At 49.1% G+C, this 16,638-nt stretch overlaps 1 protein-coding gene across 5 annotated transcripts in view; it reads left to right on the forward strand.

Annotated features, from left to right (window-relative positions):
• Positions 1-16,638, forward strand: part of LOC100120180 (gamma-aminobutyric acid type B receptor subunit 2) — a 125,173-nt gene that overhangs the window by 30,582 nt on the left and 77,953 nt on the right. For all 5 annotated transcript variants that reach the window (XR_004227810.1, XM_008208762.3, XM_031931032.2 and 2 more), the window contains one exon: positions 535-1,197. Coding sequence is in view for 4 of the 5 variants with exons in the window: in XM_008208762.3 (XP_008206984.2) it covers positions 940-1,197 (258 nt within the window). In the remaining variant the exon portion in view is untranslated. The remainder of the gene's footprint in view (positions 1-534; positions 1,198-16,638) is intronic.

A 16,638-nucleotide genomic window follows, 5' to 3' on the forward strand; every position in this document is an offset into this window, starting at 1 on the left:
CTCTCTCTCTCTCTCTCTCTCTCTCTCTTGCTCGCGCGCGCGGTAATGGCTGTCCCGTGAAAAAGCGCGACCTACGAGAGGAATCTATCGAGTGTTTGTGCTCTCGAGCCAAATGGCGATTTTTTTATCCTCTTCTCCGAGTCGCGCGTTCCCGATTTTACGCTCGGCGTCTTTGGCTTTTATTCTCCGCCTTCCCAGAAGCGAGGATTTATTTGTTTAAGGAAAAACAATTTACGGGGACGGCAATTATTATTCGCTCTTTCTTTCCGAGAATTGCTCGGCCTTTGATGCAGTGCGTGTGCAGGGTGGGGGTACAAATGCGGCGAGATAAAACTCCCCCGCGAGTTATGGAGCTTTTAAGATAACCCGTCGCTTGCGTAATAGCCCCCATTAGCGGGGGATGCGCAGGCGGCACAGCGCATCCGTCAATGCGAAAAATTCTAAAAACACACTCGCGCGCTACGACTGCCATCGTCAGGATCTTGAAGAAAGAGTCGAGAGGAGAAAATAAAAACGGCATTCTTTCTTTTTCAGAATCGAGTTCCGCGGGCTGCACACACAAAAGGGATAATGACGGCCGAGCGTCGGAGAATCGAGTTTGGCTAACTGGCGTCCCGGTCGATCCACCGGAGAACGCCTGCAGCAGTAGCAGCAGTGGCGAACTCCTAGGCTCGTGGCCTCGAAATGAGAACGAAGATGAAGATGAAAACGAGGCGAGAGCTGCGGAACAAAGGCTCCTGATGCCGCGTGATCAGAGATGAAACGCCGCGCGAGGGACTGAGGTTAGAAGAGCGAGAGATTCTCGGAAGATGCCGTGAGCGGAGCTATAACGGGATGGCAGCGAGGAGGCGGCATCAGCACAGCTGAGAAGACGAGCGAGCGAGAGAGCGCGAGAGCAAGAGAGAGGGCGAGAGAGTCGCCACAGCGACGAAGAAGAAGATGGCGGGTCGCGCGCTGGCGGCCATCTTGCTGCTCGACGCCATTTTGTCGTGCCTCGGGCAGAAGCCGCTGAACCTCGGGGGCATCAGGAAGCGCGATGTTTACATCGCCGGGCTATTCCCGTACGCGACCCACGTGCCCGAGAGCATCGTGGGTCGCGGCGTCATGCCGTCCGCACTGCTCGCCATCGACCACGTCAACGAGAACCAGAATATACTGAGGAACTACCGGCTGCACATGTGGTGGAACGATACTCAGGTCAGTCAGTTGTGTTTGTTGTAATCGCGCACTCGATTAACCTTCGCGATCCCTATCGCGCTCTTTAAATCGAATCAAACATTCACGAGGCTGGCCAAGCGTGCCACTGAAACATTCAAGACTTGCCTCTCTCTGATTGTTATTGTTTTTCCCTCCGTCTCTCCCACCATCGACCGGCGGGAGAAAATTGTTTCGCGCAAAATGCTCGTCGAGGCTAACGGGGCGCGCATAAAAAATAATAGCCAGTGTCTAGCCAAGGAATACGGACTCGCGCGATTATCAACCGAGTATTTGCGTTTCCAAGAACCATAGCCGGACGGTTTGAAAATAAAAAACAGAGAAAAAAACACACGGCAGTCCCCTCGGCATGAATTCCAGCTGCAGCCTGTATGAAAAATTCACGAGGCTGGCCAGAGTCGCGGGCCGCGTTACTGGTTCAATGCCACAGGCGTGAAAAGCAAAACTCTCGGCTGGAAAAACGCAAGGCTAGGCGCGAGTATAGCTACGTGCTGTCATGCCATTGTAACGTATCGATTGTCAGCGGCCTCAAAGAAATTCCGGCATTATGCAGGGCCAATGGCGCGCGACTATAGCCAGCCAGCCAGCGCTACTGTTATCAGCGTTTGCAGCAGCGGCTCGCTGCATTTACATAGCATAGGCGTTGCTGGGCCAGGGCCAGGCTCTATACGCGGGGGCTCTTCCGACGAGAGACGGAGCGCGCAGGTATGCGTGTATTCGTGCATGTAGTCCCTGGTCGCGTGCCGAGCCCTCGACATTCTCGGCGACAAATTACACCACTTAGCAGCCAGTCACAAGCAGTTTCCATCAGTGCGCGCGCGCGCGCGCGTCGGCTCTTACGTTGACGCCGCTGCATTATGCTCCTCTGAGAGATCGAACCCAATTGACTTTATAATGGATTTATAATACGCGCTGACCTTATTCCTCTCTGCCGCCAGCTCATACGCTCCAATTAACGCCTCGATAATTCCAGTCGCGCTCATGCGGGAAAATAATAAATTCGCGCAGCTTAATTACGAGCGGACGATGACTGCGCGCGCGGGCGCGAAAGAGCAACTCGTCGTCGGCGCAAGGTTCGCGTGCCTCGGTTCGCTTGTAATTGTCCCGCAGCTGCTGCCCCGTAACGAGGTTCGCCCCGCGGAATGTAAGCGTCAAATTGCGGTCGCCCTGAGCGGAGACGTCCGCCGCAGGCCAGTCAGACGTCATTATAGTCCCGGCGTTGCAAGAGGGAGAGCTCCCTCTCTCTCTCTCTGCAGTGATAATCTCGACACTCAGGCGGACATCTCGCGCTCGCTGACGGGCTGAAAGGACTTAATCGAGCCGAGACGCGAGTGCTATGTCTCTCTCTCTCTCTCTCTCCATCTCGGATGCCTGCAGTGTCTGTTGTGTTTTCCGGGGTTTGATTCCGAGCACTATACTCTACGTGTTCGAGGAAAGAGTTTCGAAAGCCATACCGAGAAGCGTAGCTTTATACCGCAGCAGACCGCAATCAAGCCGAGTTATCGCGCCAGTTCTCCGCGTAGATTAACGAGTCAAGCGTCGCCCGTCGCGCGCACTCGCTCGAATTCGAGTTTCCGGCGAATTCCTCGCGATCAATTTCTACCTCTCGGGACAACTCCCGCAACTAATCCCGCCCACGAGTCGACCTCTTAATTTCATCGCGCGCCCCGCTTGATCCATCTTGATCCCGAGTAATTGAATAATTAATCTCGCGTCTTATTTTCCCGACGGCGCAGCTCCGAAGGGAAAAAAAGACGCCAAGGAGAGAATCAGCGATCGACACGCGCGCGTGTAATACCGGTGTTCTCGAGTGAAGAGAGAAAAAGAGACGAGGAAGCCGCTATCGGCGAAAGTTATTAAAGTTGCAAATTGAAACATCGGCTGGCGCGCGAGGAAGGAGAGGTCGAGGCTCGCGATCTAAAAGATTTCCGACATGGCAGCGCTAGTTCGCTCGTCGTTCGCCCGCGGAATAAAAGTGCACTTTCACTGTGTTTACCACAGCGAGCGTCGATTCTCGTATTTTTCAGCCCGATCGGACTGCATGTTAAATTACAGTGGCTCTTCTCTCTCTCTCTATCTCTCTCTCTTGCGCATCTCGCGTCATTAGCCCCGGAAAATACAGTATCCGCCGGCGTTTTTCGCCCGATATCGTTTCTTGCGCTGACCACCGAGCGGATCCTCTGGTGTCGCCGCTCGGGATCGAATTTCTCCTGTGTACTGTAATGCATGGAGCGGAAGAGAGAGAGAGAGAGAGAGAGAGAGAGCCATCCCCAATTAAAAGTTTTTGCGAAAAAGCGAGGTGCACGACTAATGCTCTCTTTTTCGCTCCTGTATTTTGCGCCTCCCCCCCCCCCTTTCTCGCGCTGTGTTTCCGTTCTATTGATCCAGGGGCGACGGGCTAAATCGAGCCAGACACACACAGCTCCGCGACTTCTTGCCGAGATTAATTATCGCGACGGGATAATAGACACCGAAAGAGCCCCGAAAGTTTCCTCGACCTCGTCGTGTTATGAATCACGCGGAACTTGTTTCCCTCTCTTGTTATATACATCTAGGTACGTTTATGCGACGAAGGCATGGAAATGTTTTGGTTGCTGTAATTATGGAACGGCTGTACGCGGGACATAATTAGCCGCGGGCCGATAGGGTCATATAATGGATTAGAAAATACATCTTGATTAATTAACTGCTATCAACTCGACACCGGCATTTACGACTGAACCGGCAATTACCGCCGGCACAATGGCATCAACCTTTCCTCCACATCACGTGCACACGCGTTATAGGTGGAGAGTCGCGCGGGGCTTCTCGCTATACTTTATTAAAAGTAAATTACGTAGCAGAAACGACCTTTTAATTGAATGTTCCGCTTAATGTAGCCGGACCAAGCTCTTTCTCCCCGGTAATAAAATTAAAGAAAAAATTTACTGCGGGCCAGTTTAATAACCTGGAGGAGAAAGCGGCTTCGGAGCGCGTTAAATCCCGAAAATCAAGATGCGTAAAACTATCCGAGTGCGCCGAGGGAGGGATCGGGAGGGAGAGAGCCAGTCGAGGGGCGGATTGTTCGCTCCGTTTGCTAGACCGATTTCCATTAAACTCGGCCGGCCGGCCGCCCTCTAGCTCCCGGGAGAGCTTTGCACGTGCTTATATACGTGGCGCGACCGAAAAGAGTAACTCTCCAGGATATATGTACCAGCTCTGCTCTTCTTTCCTCCTCCGAGCGAGGGACGATCGATCCCGGCTCTTTTCAAAATTGTTGTGATATCCCCGACTCTCTCCTCCTTCGCGTCCTAGTTTGAAGTTATGTTTGATTTGTTCTCTCCTGCTTGGGCGCGAAAATTCGTGTTTAATAACGCCGGAAAAGTGGATTCTCCGGCAGGAAACAAAGTTCGCATCCAGTTTTCGTCATTATTACCAGACACACACACACACACATAGAGCTTGGTGGTATAGTTTCGGCTGCGCCGGAAACTTTCCCTCTCCCGATGCTCGAGACACACAACAACGCTGGCGGCGCGTCAGCCTGACAGGCCAATCTACGCGAATTTTCCGATCGCGAGTTGGACACCAGAGCCTCTTTTTCTCCCTCGCACTCGGATCAACTTCCCCCGGTGCTCGCGCACTTGACGTCATCCCCCGGAGTTATAACCGGGCCTTGTGCGCGCTGCGCTGGAAAAAGGGGAGATATCGCACCGCGCGAGTGTACGTGTGTGTGTATATAGATCCGTGACAGAGAGATTTTATCGCTGCGCCGGGAATGGGAAATTACATAAATTTCGCTTAAGAATTATCCAAGAGGTTAATGCATGCATGTACACAAATTTATGCGAATATTAATTTCGAGCTGGTTAAAACTTTGAAGCCGAGTTTATACGCGACGCGCCACGGGTATACGCGCGCGTACTCCCTGAGTTGCGAGTAGCGTGTTAAGTTCGCGAGAATTTCGTTAATTAGCGGACATATATTCCGCCGGGCGTTAAAGCGCTGAAAGTCGATTTGAAAAAGAACTGGTCAGCGTCGCGACACAATCGTCCGTTTTTCGACAGTAGCGCCGCATACGAATGCGGACAATAAGAGCCAGTTGCAGCCAGGAATTCGGCTATTCTCTCTCTCTCTCTCTTTCTCTCTCTCCGGACCTAAATTACCCGTCGCTTTTGTGTGCGGCGCTCTCAAAAATTCGATTCGGCGCAGCGAATAGTTGGTCGAATTCCTCGAATTTCGGCCTCCTTTTTTCGCGAGCGCGAGCGAGATTTGATTTATTATTCCGCGCGTTTTCCGCCGGGAGCGTCGATTTTTTTCCAACCCCTCTCCCTACCCACTGCCGTAAACACATCAGCGATTGCGGTAGTTTCAAAGACGCGATAATTAACGCCGAACAATCTGCTGTACTCTCGCTCGGTTTTCCGCAACAATGTCTCATTGGCGCGCGCCTCGCGCGAGGATCGTTAATTATCGCCTCTACCGCCGCCGCCGAGTGTCTGTCTTATCGGAAAATTTTCTGATTGGCTGCTGATTAATTTCCTGTTTCGGAGTTTACGTGTGGGGCGAAAATCAATATACAGCGTAATAAAGCTCTCTGATTGATCGATCTTTCGTTACGTGCGCGTATGTGTGTCCATTACCCGGAAGAATTTCGACTCTCACGCGCCATAAAATCGTCAGCCGTACACGCGTACTCTATCTCTCTCGAAAATCTATAAATACGCACACGCTCGGAGGCGCATAAAACACAGCCGGCGTTGGGCTGTTGCAGAGCCGGACGTCCGCTTCGGAAGAGCCCTTTTTTCCTCTCTCTCTCTCTCTCTCTCTCGAGCGGCTGATCACTCGCTGAAAAATCCCTCCGCATACACACACAGAGCAACGGCAGCTGCCCAGTGACCTATGCGCTTTCGACGCATCCTTTGAAAGGCTTAATACCCACGGGGGATAAGCAGTGGCTGCTGTATGCATCGGGGAGGGAAAAAAGAGAACGTCTCTCTTTGCATGGACGGGAGTGTGATCGAGGAGGTATATCTATATACGAAGTTTCATAACGCGTGTAGGCTGAGAGCGCGATATAGCCGTCGAGCGCTTGCGTTTTATGGGCGGAGGCTGCTGACCTAGATCACCTCTCGCTCGTCGGGGGGAAATCGAAAATCGTGAGACAATCCCGCCTGCAGTGCTGCAAGCTCATCCGGAGAGGGCCGTCAAATGCGAGAGCGAGAGAGAGAGAGGGCGACTGATGGAGTTCGTGCTGGAGCTTTTCGCGGGATTATCGTTTTTAAGGGCGTCGCGCGGAGCGAGTTGAAGGGACGCGGCGGCGCTTGTTATACCCTCGTAATGACGCTGTATCGGGGCTGTGTATTTTTCTGCGAAAAATTCGTTGCTTTGATTCTCGTTTTACCTCGCGCGGATTTAGGAATTAACGAGTTTTAGCCATCCGACACGTCCATCAAATTCGAAGCGGCCGGGGATCGCGAGAACGGAGAGAAAAGTTTTTTAATCGCTTTGACAATTTCGGTCGCTTGATTGAAAACAATTTGCCGCCGGGGCAAAAATTGCTTGTTTGATTAAAATTCCCGTTAATTGAGCTACGAGCGCTTGCGCAGCGCGCGGTAGAGTCTGTTAATTATTTCGACTTGGTCCGGGCTTTTCGACGAATCTAAAAGCCCGCGATAATTCAATCTTCTCGTTTTCAAATTGAATATACTCTAATTACCGCAAAGAGCTTCGTTAATTCTTGTTCGCGTGTATAGGCTTTTGCGTTATTGCGCTGTAATAGGTTCGCGAATATAATGAAATTTATAATTGAAATTTTCGTTCTAATTGAAATTCCGCTCGTTGCGAAGCGCGATAACGCAGAGGAAAAAGAGATAATATCGAGCATATTCGGCGGCTCAAAATGAAAAACCAACAGTTCGGCTATATTCAACTGCCGACACACACACACACACACACACACACACATCTCACGGCTCGTTTTAGAGATCCGGTTAATCCGCGTAATCGCGCCGCCGGTGTACATACATACGTAAATGTTATTTAACGTTCGGCTCGCCACTTCCAGAGAGAGAGAAAGAGAGAGGGAGAGAGAGAGAGAGAGAGAGAGAGAGAGAGAGAGAGAGAGAGAGAGAGAGAGAGAGAGAGAGAGAGAGAGAGAGATGGCTAAAAGGTCTCAGGGCTAAGATTTCTGCAAACAGTGCTCGACCATCTCGAGTAGGCAGAGAACGAGCCCGAGTGTGTTCTCGGAGAATAGAGCTCGATTTTAGAGGCGATTTCGGCCTTGGATATTTCCAAAGAATTCGTCGGTACAATTGCAGATCGTTCAATTCACCCGCGTCACTCGAGCATTTCCGACGACGTTAATTAGATGTCTCTCGACCCTTGTTTGGGAAATTGTCGCGCGTTGATTCCCGTACGCGCGCATGTATAACACGAGAGCAAGCGGAGAAAAAGCTGCACCGACGAGCTTATTCTTTTGCCGCAGTGGCGGGAATTTTTTTGCCCGAGTGAAAATACGAAGTTTTCTCATTATCCCGGCGCGGCGAGCTTTCGCTTGTTTATTAAGCGAGAGAGAGAGAGAGAGAGAGAGAGAGAGAGAGATCCGGCCGGGGAAGGAAAATCTCTCCGACTGCACGTGTAACGCGCATGTTTGATAAAAGGAGGATAGCAGCTCCTAATTTCGCTTTATCTCTCGTTAGCGATTCTTCTTTCGTCGTTGCGCGCGTACACGCGCTTAATTAAAACGCTCGAGCTCGATTTAGGGCTTCGGCTATTCCGTTTGTCGAGAGTCTCCGCGAACTTTCCGGATCGAGAGCGATATTCGAGGGAAGAATTTCCGAATTGCCCGGATGCTATAACCTAGACCTCCGTCGGCTCTCTCTTACTCTAAACGAATTCACTGTTTCAATGAAAATGTAGATTGATAAGGAGAAGTTGGAACAAGTTTAGCAAAGTCGTTTCGAGTTTTCCCTCCCTCCGGTGTATATACACTATACTGGCTTCTCTCTCTCTCTCTCTCCCATCTCTTTTCTCGAGAGTCTACGCGTATACCTGCACCCGGGCAGTTGGCCAAATCGGCTCGATTTGAATTTTCCCGCGCGCTCGCTATACACCACTCGTCCGCGCAGGTAAGAGAGTGGATGTATGCCTCGCTAAAGAAACAAAGTGTGAATTTCAAAATTTTTCCCTCCCCAGTACCGTATATACTTTGAATTTATACAGCTCATCATCTCTCTCCGAGTTTTGAATTTGACCCAGCGGTTTGTGCAAAAATTCGCCAACTTTAACTTGTAAAATAAGCCCGCGAGCGCATTCAAATTTCCCGTCATTCGAGAACGCGTGAATATTCTTCGCCGTGCGATTCCAGCAAATACACACCTTTGTACGACCAACTCGGCAAATTAGCCCACGTGCGTTTCGATACTCGCGCGCACGATAGCCTGTACAAACATCAGCGCTTTTACAACTGTGCAGAGAGCGGCTGCATATAGATGTGGGCGGGCGACTCGCGTGAGTATTTAATTACCCGTACGCTTGAAAAAAAGAACGCGCTTCACGCTGCTGTTTGCGTTGGGCGACGTCGACTGTTTGCGAAGCGTTTAAAAATCCAACCGTTATACATTGCAGTAGCTGATCTCGCCAAAATCGAGAGGCTGCATATACATGAGGGGGTGTATTGTTAGCTCCGCGGAGTTTGCGAATTTACATGAAATAATAAAGAGGACTAAAAGCTCTCGAGCCTCTCTCTCTCTCTCTCTGGCGAACGCTCGCGCGCCGAGAGATAGAGCCTTTTTATACTTTTAATTGGATTTTAAAAGTTTCCGCAGTGGCAGAGCTGGCAACTTCCACCCCAGCAGAGCGCGATACGTTAAAGTGGATGTGTTTGAAGACAATGGAGTTTCCCCGTCTCTCTCTCTTTTTTCTCTCTCGCTCGCGGAAGTTGAGTTACCGGCGAGTTCTGTATCCGTTATGCCGAGGAATCCCGAATACACTTGCGCGCTCGATGTAAGTAGGCAAAAGAAATCCCGTCGGCGAAAGAGCAATTACAGTTGAATTTTTCATGCGAATAAAAAAAAGCCGCTCGCGCACTCTCGCTTCATAAAGGAGATAAATTTTTCCGATGACTCGTCGTGTCCGGCGCGCGGAATTTTCCCCGGCGAGCCGCGTTGTTTTTGCCCGCGGCACCGGCGGATTGGAAAAAGGCAGGAACGGAAGAAAGTTAAAAAGAGAAGCCGAAGAGAGGTTAAACATCAAAGATTCGATTAATGGTTCGGGAGACTGTGTAAGCGCCGCCGGTGAAATCGATTTAGCCGCTCCGCTCCCTGTCCGCGCCGACGTTACGTCATGCCGCCGCGCGGAGCTTTGAGAGGAGGAGTTTTTAAAAAAAGCGCTGACTGATGTTTTTTCATTAGATTCAATTTTATCATCGCGCTCGCAAATGCCGCCGCGTCAAACAAGTATTAGCATACGGAACTCGTTTATCGCTGATGCAGCGAATAGCCCGAGTGTGCTCTCCCCCCCCCCCTGCCCTCGTGGGATACACGGGAATATTTTTCAACGGCCGACACTGCGAAGGTGGAAATCGTGATGTGGCGCACAATGCTGGGCCGAGATTCGATTAGCCCGTGCTTACGCGTACGTGTTAAAATTAACGAAGAGCCGAGGTGAGTCGTCCCTCGCTGAATAATACAAAGGCGTGGAAACCCGAAGAAACAAACTTTGCCCGCCCTCTGCTTACGGATGCAAAAGGAGAGTCGATTTCTGATTTGCTCTCGCTCGGGATCGCCTAGTTTTTTTTCTCGTTAAGCAACTTTTCCCATCGCGCCACGAAACATTGCCGGAATCCCAAGCGGCGCCGATAATTCATCGCTGCGATCTCCTTAGCTGATGAGCTGAAATTCATAAATGTGCGCGAGGTCAACTTGAAATCCAGTGATGATTAATCAAAGTGTCGAGCTTTTTTCGACGGCGATACACGTAATGACCTCTCGTTGAAAAATCGGACGTTGATCGACGCGGAGGTATTGGTCAGTCGATATCAAACGCTGGTTTGGGCAGAAAATTAGGAGGTCATTAATCAAGTTTTTAAAACCAGATTTTTTTATTATACACAGCCAACGGTTATCCATAAAGATGGATCTCTTGGTCGATATCGAAAAGCGAATTCCGGGCATCCAGAATACGGATTTTTAATTATCGTCGCGTTTATTATAAGCTCCTCCCGACGTAAATGTCGATTGCGTTTCCGAGCAGCGTATGTACATCGCGAAACGATTCGTGCAGTTGTCCGTCGTTGTTATCCATGTTCCATTATCAAAATTCCGCGTGGCAATCGGATATTAATCAGCGGGAATTTCAAAATTCACTCCCCCAACGTATTGCAATCGCCGATGAAAATTATTTCAGGTATAATTTACCCAATGGTAATGCACACCGGTATAGAAAACAAAGTTACAAAGCCCGTAATGCGCTTCGCTTTATATCGCAACGTATAATACAGCCCCCCTGCAGGCTTTTGAATTTCATCGTTGCGAAGCGAATATAATAATCAAAAACGTTCGTTAATAATTACGCCGGGATCTTAAAACTCGAATTCCGTATATTACGCGTCATATCTATAGCTCGATAACCGCAAACGTCCGCCGCCTGGATCGTTCGTTTTCGAGCAAACGTCATAAATCGACTTCGGACGGCCGCAATTTACGCGACGACTCGTCGCATGTGCGGCTCGTTTAAATCGTCGAATTACGGACGGAGCCGCGCACTCGACTGTTTTTCCCTTCGCCGGAGAGTCGTTTGCGAAAGTTCACCTCTATTATACAGTCTCGACTCTATCAATTATACGGCCGGCCGTAATGACGCGAAAATATCAATCAGCGACGTTGAGCTCGTCTTCTGCCTTATAACCGCGGCATATCGGGATGAGGAGCTCGAAAAGGTATATATGTATAGGGGGGAAGAAAGTAGAGTCTCGAGAGTATGCTAATGTCGCGGCGGAAAGACGCATGAATATGCACGGCCGTCCGTGGAAAAGCTGAAATTCATACAGCGCCATTTCGCCGTTTCTCTGTTTTTTCCTCTCGCGGACAGGCGCCAAATTCGAAGCGTTCGCGATATTAAGATGCAAATGGTCGAAGTTGCCCGGACGGAAAAAGCTTCGCGCGCGCGCGCGCGCGCGATGAAAGTTGCTTGTTTGTTATGCCTCTCTCGGCGAGCCTGCTAATAATGATCCTTCGCTCGTGCGACGGAAACTCCGCGAGGAGAGCTTCTTTTGTCGTCGGGATTGTTTTGGGAACTGCTGATAAAGTTTCGCGCCGGAGCACCAGGGAGATAGAGAGAGAGAGAGAGAGAGAGAGAACCTTATATACGCTACATTATGTTATGTAAACAGCCGCTAGAGTGAGAGTGTAAACGTTGGCTTTCGCCTTGTGCGCGTGTGTGTACGAGAGGGGCAATAAGAGCTGCGTGGATATATGGCTCTCTTTGTTTTTATTGCTGAGGGGCTTTTCCAGCCGTTGTTTTCGCTGCGAGTGAGAGGAAAGGGGTGAGAATGCATCTTTTGTTATATAAATCTTGAGAGAGAGAGAGAGAGAGACGGGGGGAATCGTTATCGCCGATATTTGAAGTATACCAAGGCAACTACTACGGAGCTTAATTCGGAGGAAGGAAAATCCCGCGAGTAGATAGAGCCGAGTACGGTGCGGCATAGTTAATCAACCGGTCTCTGCTCGTTAAAACACGCAGCGGGATTTTTCAGCAGCTTCAATTAGCAGCCGTTGTCTTTGACTCGTGTACGTCTGTATTGGAAAAGACATCGATGCACGGGGACGCAGTCGATTGATTTACGCCAAGCGCTGGCCGTACCGTGTATTAAATCCTGCGCGTTTTGCTTCCCGACGATGATGCGACGATAATCGCGGTCTTGTGCCAAAACGATTTGCAACGAAACGAAGCTCGTGTACACGAATAATCCGCGAAATTTAATCATACGGTCATTCTTTTTCCCCCATACATACACACACATATCGTATCAATCTTTCCTCTGACACTGCGCGGAACGTAAACAAGCTTGCGAGAGAATCCATCAAATTTTCTTGTCCCCTTTGGCGAAAACCCGCTGAGTCGGCTATATAAGCGAGAGAGGAGAGGAACGGATGGAGGCTCGTTAACAAATTAATCCGGCGCTCGAAGAACGTATCACGCGTGTGTTTTACGGCTGGGGTATAAAAGTTGAACGCTCAGCCGGGCGTCACACGCGAAGCTAATTACCCGGGGCGAAAAGGCCAATACACTTCCGCTCTGAGCTCGCGTGCTGTCTCTCTCTCTCTCTCTCTCTCTCTCTCTCTCTCTCTCTCTCTCTCTCTCTCTTTTTTTCGAGCAAACGATCCGAGCGCGATAGATCCTACCGGTGAACAGTTGCGCAAACGAGTAGCCATTGAATAATTCTTCACGATTATAGAGGAGAGGAATACGCGCTATTATACGCCGTTCGTCGGAATTTCGAGTAGGAGAGGAAAAAGAAAGCCGCGACTGACGCGCCTCGCAGGTATGGATAGCAATTCCCGGTGAATATTGAGCGGAGGATGCTCTCCGTGATATCGAAGAGCGCTGAGAGCCGTCGAAGCTACGGTGTGTATATAGTTATGCGCGTGTTCATCTGCATAATGCGGGAAATTCGCGTGCGAAAGAGAGAGGATGACGGGAGCCAGCCGAATTACAGCGGTAATATAACTTCTTATTACCATATCGGCTTTTTTTTCTCTCTCTCGCGGGCTCTTATCGACTCGCTCTCTCTCTCTCTCTCTCTCTCTCTCTCTCTCTCTCTCTCTCTCTCTTGGAAGAGCTGCCGGCACACAGCGTAAACTATTTACGAGACCGAAGAAACAACACTGCCGCACATACTCGGGGCCGTATCTAGCTCAATAATAAACTCGACAGCAGATCTCAAAGCCCCCCGAGAAAGAGAGGTCTCGACAATGCAGCCGCGAGTAGTAGTTCCTGATGCACTTTTAAGTGGCTCGGAAGAATCCTTCAATTTTATATCAACCAGAAAGCACTCGGAAGCTCGCGGAAAAAAGGGCAGTGAGAGAAAAAAAATGTCTGGTCGGGTCAGATTTTCGAAGGGTACGTCGATACGTCCCGACCGCTTTGGAATTAAAAGGACGAAAAAGCGAGAGGGGGGAGAACACACGAGTGTGTGGCAACTTATTTTACAGGCGCGGGAATCGCGAGAAGCAGTACTCGAGGCTCTTAAAACTTACGAGAAGCGGAAGGAGAGAGCCCGCTAGCGCGCAGGGCGCTGCAGTTTCAGTTAAAGTTGATGCTCACTTAACCCCGTTCCATTGTCCGATGTGTAACACACAAAGCTGCGCGCTGAAAGAGAGAGAGAGAGAGAGAGAGAGAGAGAGAGAGAGGAGCCGGTGTGGTTCATCTCATGGGTCATTGCCAGGTTCTAGCACGACGCCGTGGGCCTAATTTTACGTTTCTGGACCAGTGCTTCTGCCTCTGCCTGCGGAGAAGTTTTGCCCGTGCGGACGTAATTGTTTTGTTTCGACGACAGATGATCGCGAGAAAGGCTAACGGTCCACTTGGCCATTCAGTGTGTAGTTGCTGCTGCTCTGTAATCACCACTCAGAGTCGTGTATACAGCTCTACGTCTCTCTCTCTCTCTCTCTCTCTCTCTCTCTCTCTCTCTCTCTCTCTCTCTCTCTCTCGCGGAAGGCCTTTTCAATCTTTTTACTCGTGCTTTTGAAAAAATATAACGAACTGCCTACGCTCTCGCCGAGCTTGAGGAGGTGTACTGAGGCAACATTCAAATCTACCGCGTTGTACACAAATTGAGGTCCTAATTATTTTACTAGCGTATAAGTTATGCAAACAAAAAAAATCAATGTTTTGTGTAAACCTCTCACTCCTGCAATCATCATATCCCGAGATTCCAACGCACTTGTATACCAGCTCTCCCTCGCGTTGTTTCCTGTTTTCGACATGTGCAAAGCATCCCCCGGGGCCAAAAGTTGCACAGGAAAAATACAGGCCGATGCGAAGAAGCTATTACCCGCGCTCGTGCGCGTGTACCACACATGTAACATGAATGAAAATTGAATGCTCGCGCGCGGAAGCGCATAGCGACGAAAGGGCGGGCGCATGAAATAATGGAATAACTCGCTCTCTCTCACTCTCGTCGAGGGCCAGCGGCAGCAGCGTCTTTACTTAGTGGCCCATTGTGGTATTGATTCGAGACCCCAGGGAAATCAAGACGAAACGCGCGCTCACGTTAGGTAACCCTATAACCAGCGGAAAACCTCTCGTCGCTCTCTCTCCGCTCCGCTAAGTGTTCATACTCGGCTACTGTGCGTTCATACATATATACATCGCGCAAACTCCGAGAGCTGGAGTCATCTTACGCAACGTTCGGCCGACATGCAAACCCGCGCGATTGTTGTTAACGGTTTTGTTGCGCGCGGCGGAACGTGATATAATTTCAAGCCATTGTGCGCAGTTTCCAGCCGCGTAAAATAATATCGCGCAGCAGCCACGATAATGGCGAGAGTCGAATGCGCTTTATTGGAAAATAGCGCGAGCTTTTATGCTAATTTGCCGCGGGATATGGTGTGTAATTTTCCGATACGGTGTTTTGTTTGGGATACAAACTACTCTGTCTCTCTTTCGCGCGCTTGCGCTGTTTGCGGTGAAAATATAGCGGGATTTTGGATTGCTCTGTTTACGAGTTGTTTGAATTTTGAAATTGCGATTGCTACGGATGACGAGACAATATTTGCTATTTACCGTCGCAGCGATAACAGTCGCGCTGTCGATCTATGTATACGTGCGCGTCCTAGATCTAATGGACGAGCCTCGCTGCAGCAGCGGCACAGAGTAGCATGCAGAGAGAAAGCAATATTTGGGTAATGTGTAACTGGGAGCGTTGTAAGCTCTCCGACATAATAGAAGACGACACGCGCACATATAGAGATTGCTACCTTAGTAATCAGAGTTGTTGCTTCTTGAAAGTCACGCGATGTTTTCCGTTTGGAATTTCCACCGAGATCAACTCCAACGAAACCATTCCTCAGCATTAGCTTGCGCATTTTTTTGCGAAAACAAAACCTTCTTTTCCACCTGACAAAACGCAAACTCTTGAGCAACAATAATTCACTCGGCAGCTTAGTTTCTCCTCGCAGTTCGCGCACACACACGTAACAATGCGCGAGATTATCCTGAATCCCGGTCTAAGCCGAAGCCTCCCCTTCTCTCTCTCCTCCGTGTGCAGCGCTTTAGCGTCGACGAGGCCGCGAAATTCCGCAGCGTCTTGAGAGCTTGTCCAGGTGTTGCTCGCAGCAGCTCCGGGCATGAAAAGGATCCAATTTCACGGCAGGATGTTTGAGCTGCTCCTGCAGTGTGTTGCCTCGAGCGTCTCTCTCTACGCAACGTTGTATGGTGTATATATGTATATATGTGTGTGTGCACATAGCGCGTATGTATGCATATACGTATAGCTCGCTGCGGCGAAGCCTTTTACTCATTAGATGCTGCTAGGCTCTCAAACTTTTTCGGGACAGATTTTTATACATTTCATGGTCGTGAAAGCCAGCCACTATTGTTATTAGCCGTACCTTTATCACATTTCGCAGGGTTACAGTTTCGAAGAAAATACATTATTTACAGAAATTATTCGTAATGTACGGGTATGCGTATGATGCGTTCTCCAACTGATTAGTGTGCGATGATTTTTTTTCTGAACTGTACTGACACAAGTCTATTGATGAAAGGTAATCAAGTACGGTCTATCGTTGATCAGGGACGACCATTAGGAAAAAATCAAGAAGAGAACAGTTTATAACACGTCCTCTCCAAGACTTTACCTAATGGGCGTCCTCTTACCGAGGACGCCCATTCCCGCGGTGGTAGACTTCTTCAAATACCTAATGAAAAACATATTTACATACATACATACATGGGTTACATACAAAATTTATTATCAAAATAAGCATGCAAACATAGAATAGTGTACACTATTATACGGATAAATAATATTACGGTTCATGAAATAAATAAAAAGAAATTATATTTAATCAGGCATGCATACATTAAATAACATATAATATAAAGGAAAACTGAAACAAATAAAAATGTACATGTGTCAGTAATAATAATTTTATTTGGGAAACATAACATTATTTTATTGGGCAAGGACATTAAATAGAATATAATGGTAGGGAAAACTGAAACAAACAAACAAACATTGTCAGTATTAATGATTTTATTGGGGAATATAATATTATTAGACCTGCAGGCATTAAATAAAATATTATACTAAGGAAATAATAAGTTCGGGGGGGGGGGGGGGGGGTGAAGACATCTGCTACCTCGCGACGTCGTAGAGCCGGCTGAGCTGGACTGCCGAGTTAGGGTTCCTTATATATCCTCGATGACATTTGA

Source organism: Nasonia vitripennis, chromosome 5 (genome assembly GCF_009193385.2).
Source record: "Nasonia vitripennis strain AsymCx chromosome 5, Nvit_psr_1.1, whole genome shotgun sequence".
NCBI lineage: Eukaryota > Metazoa > Arthropoda > Insecta > Hymenoptera > Pteromalidae > Nasonia > Nasonia vitripennis.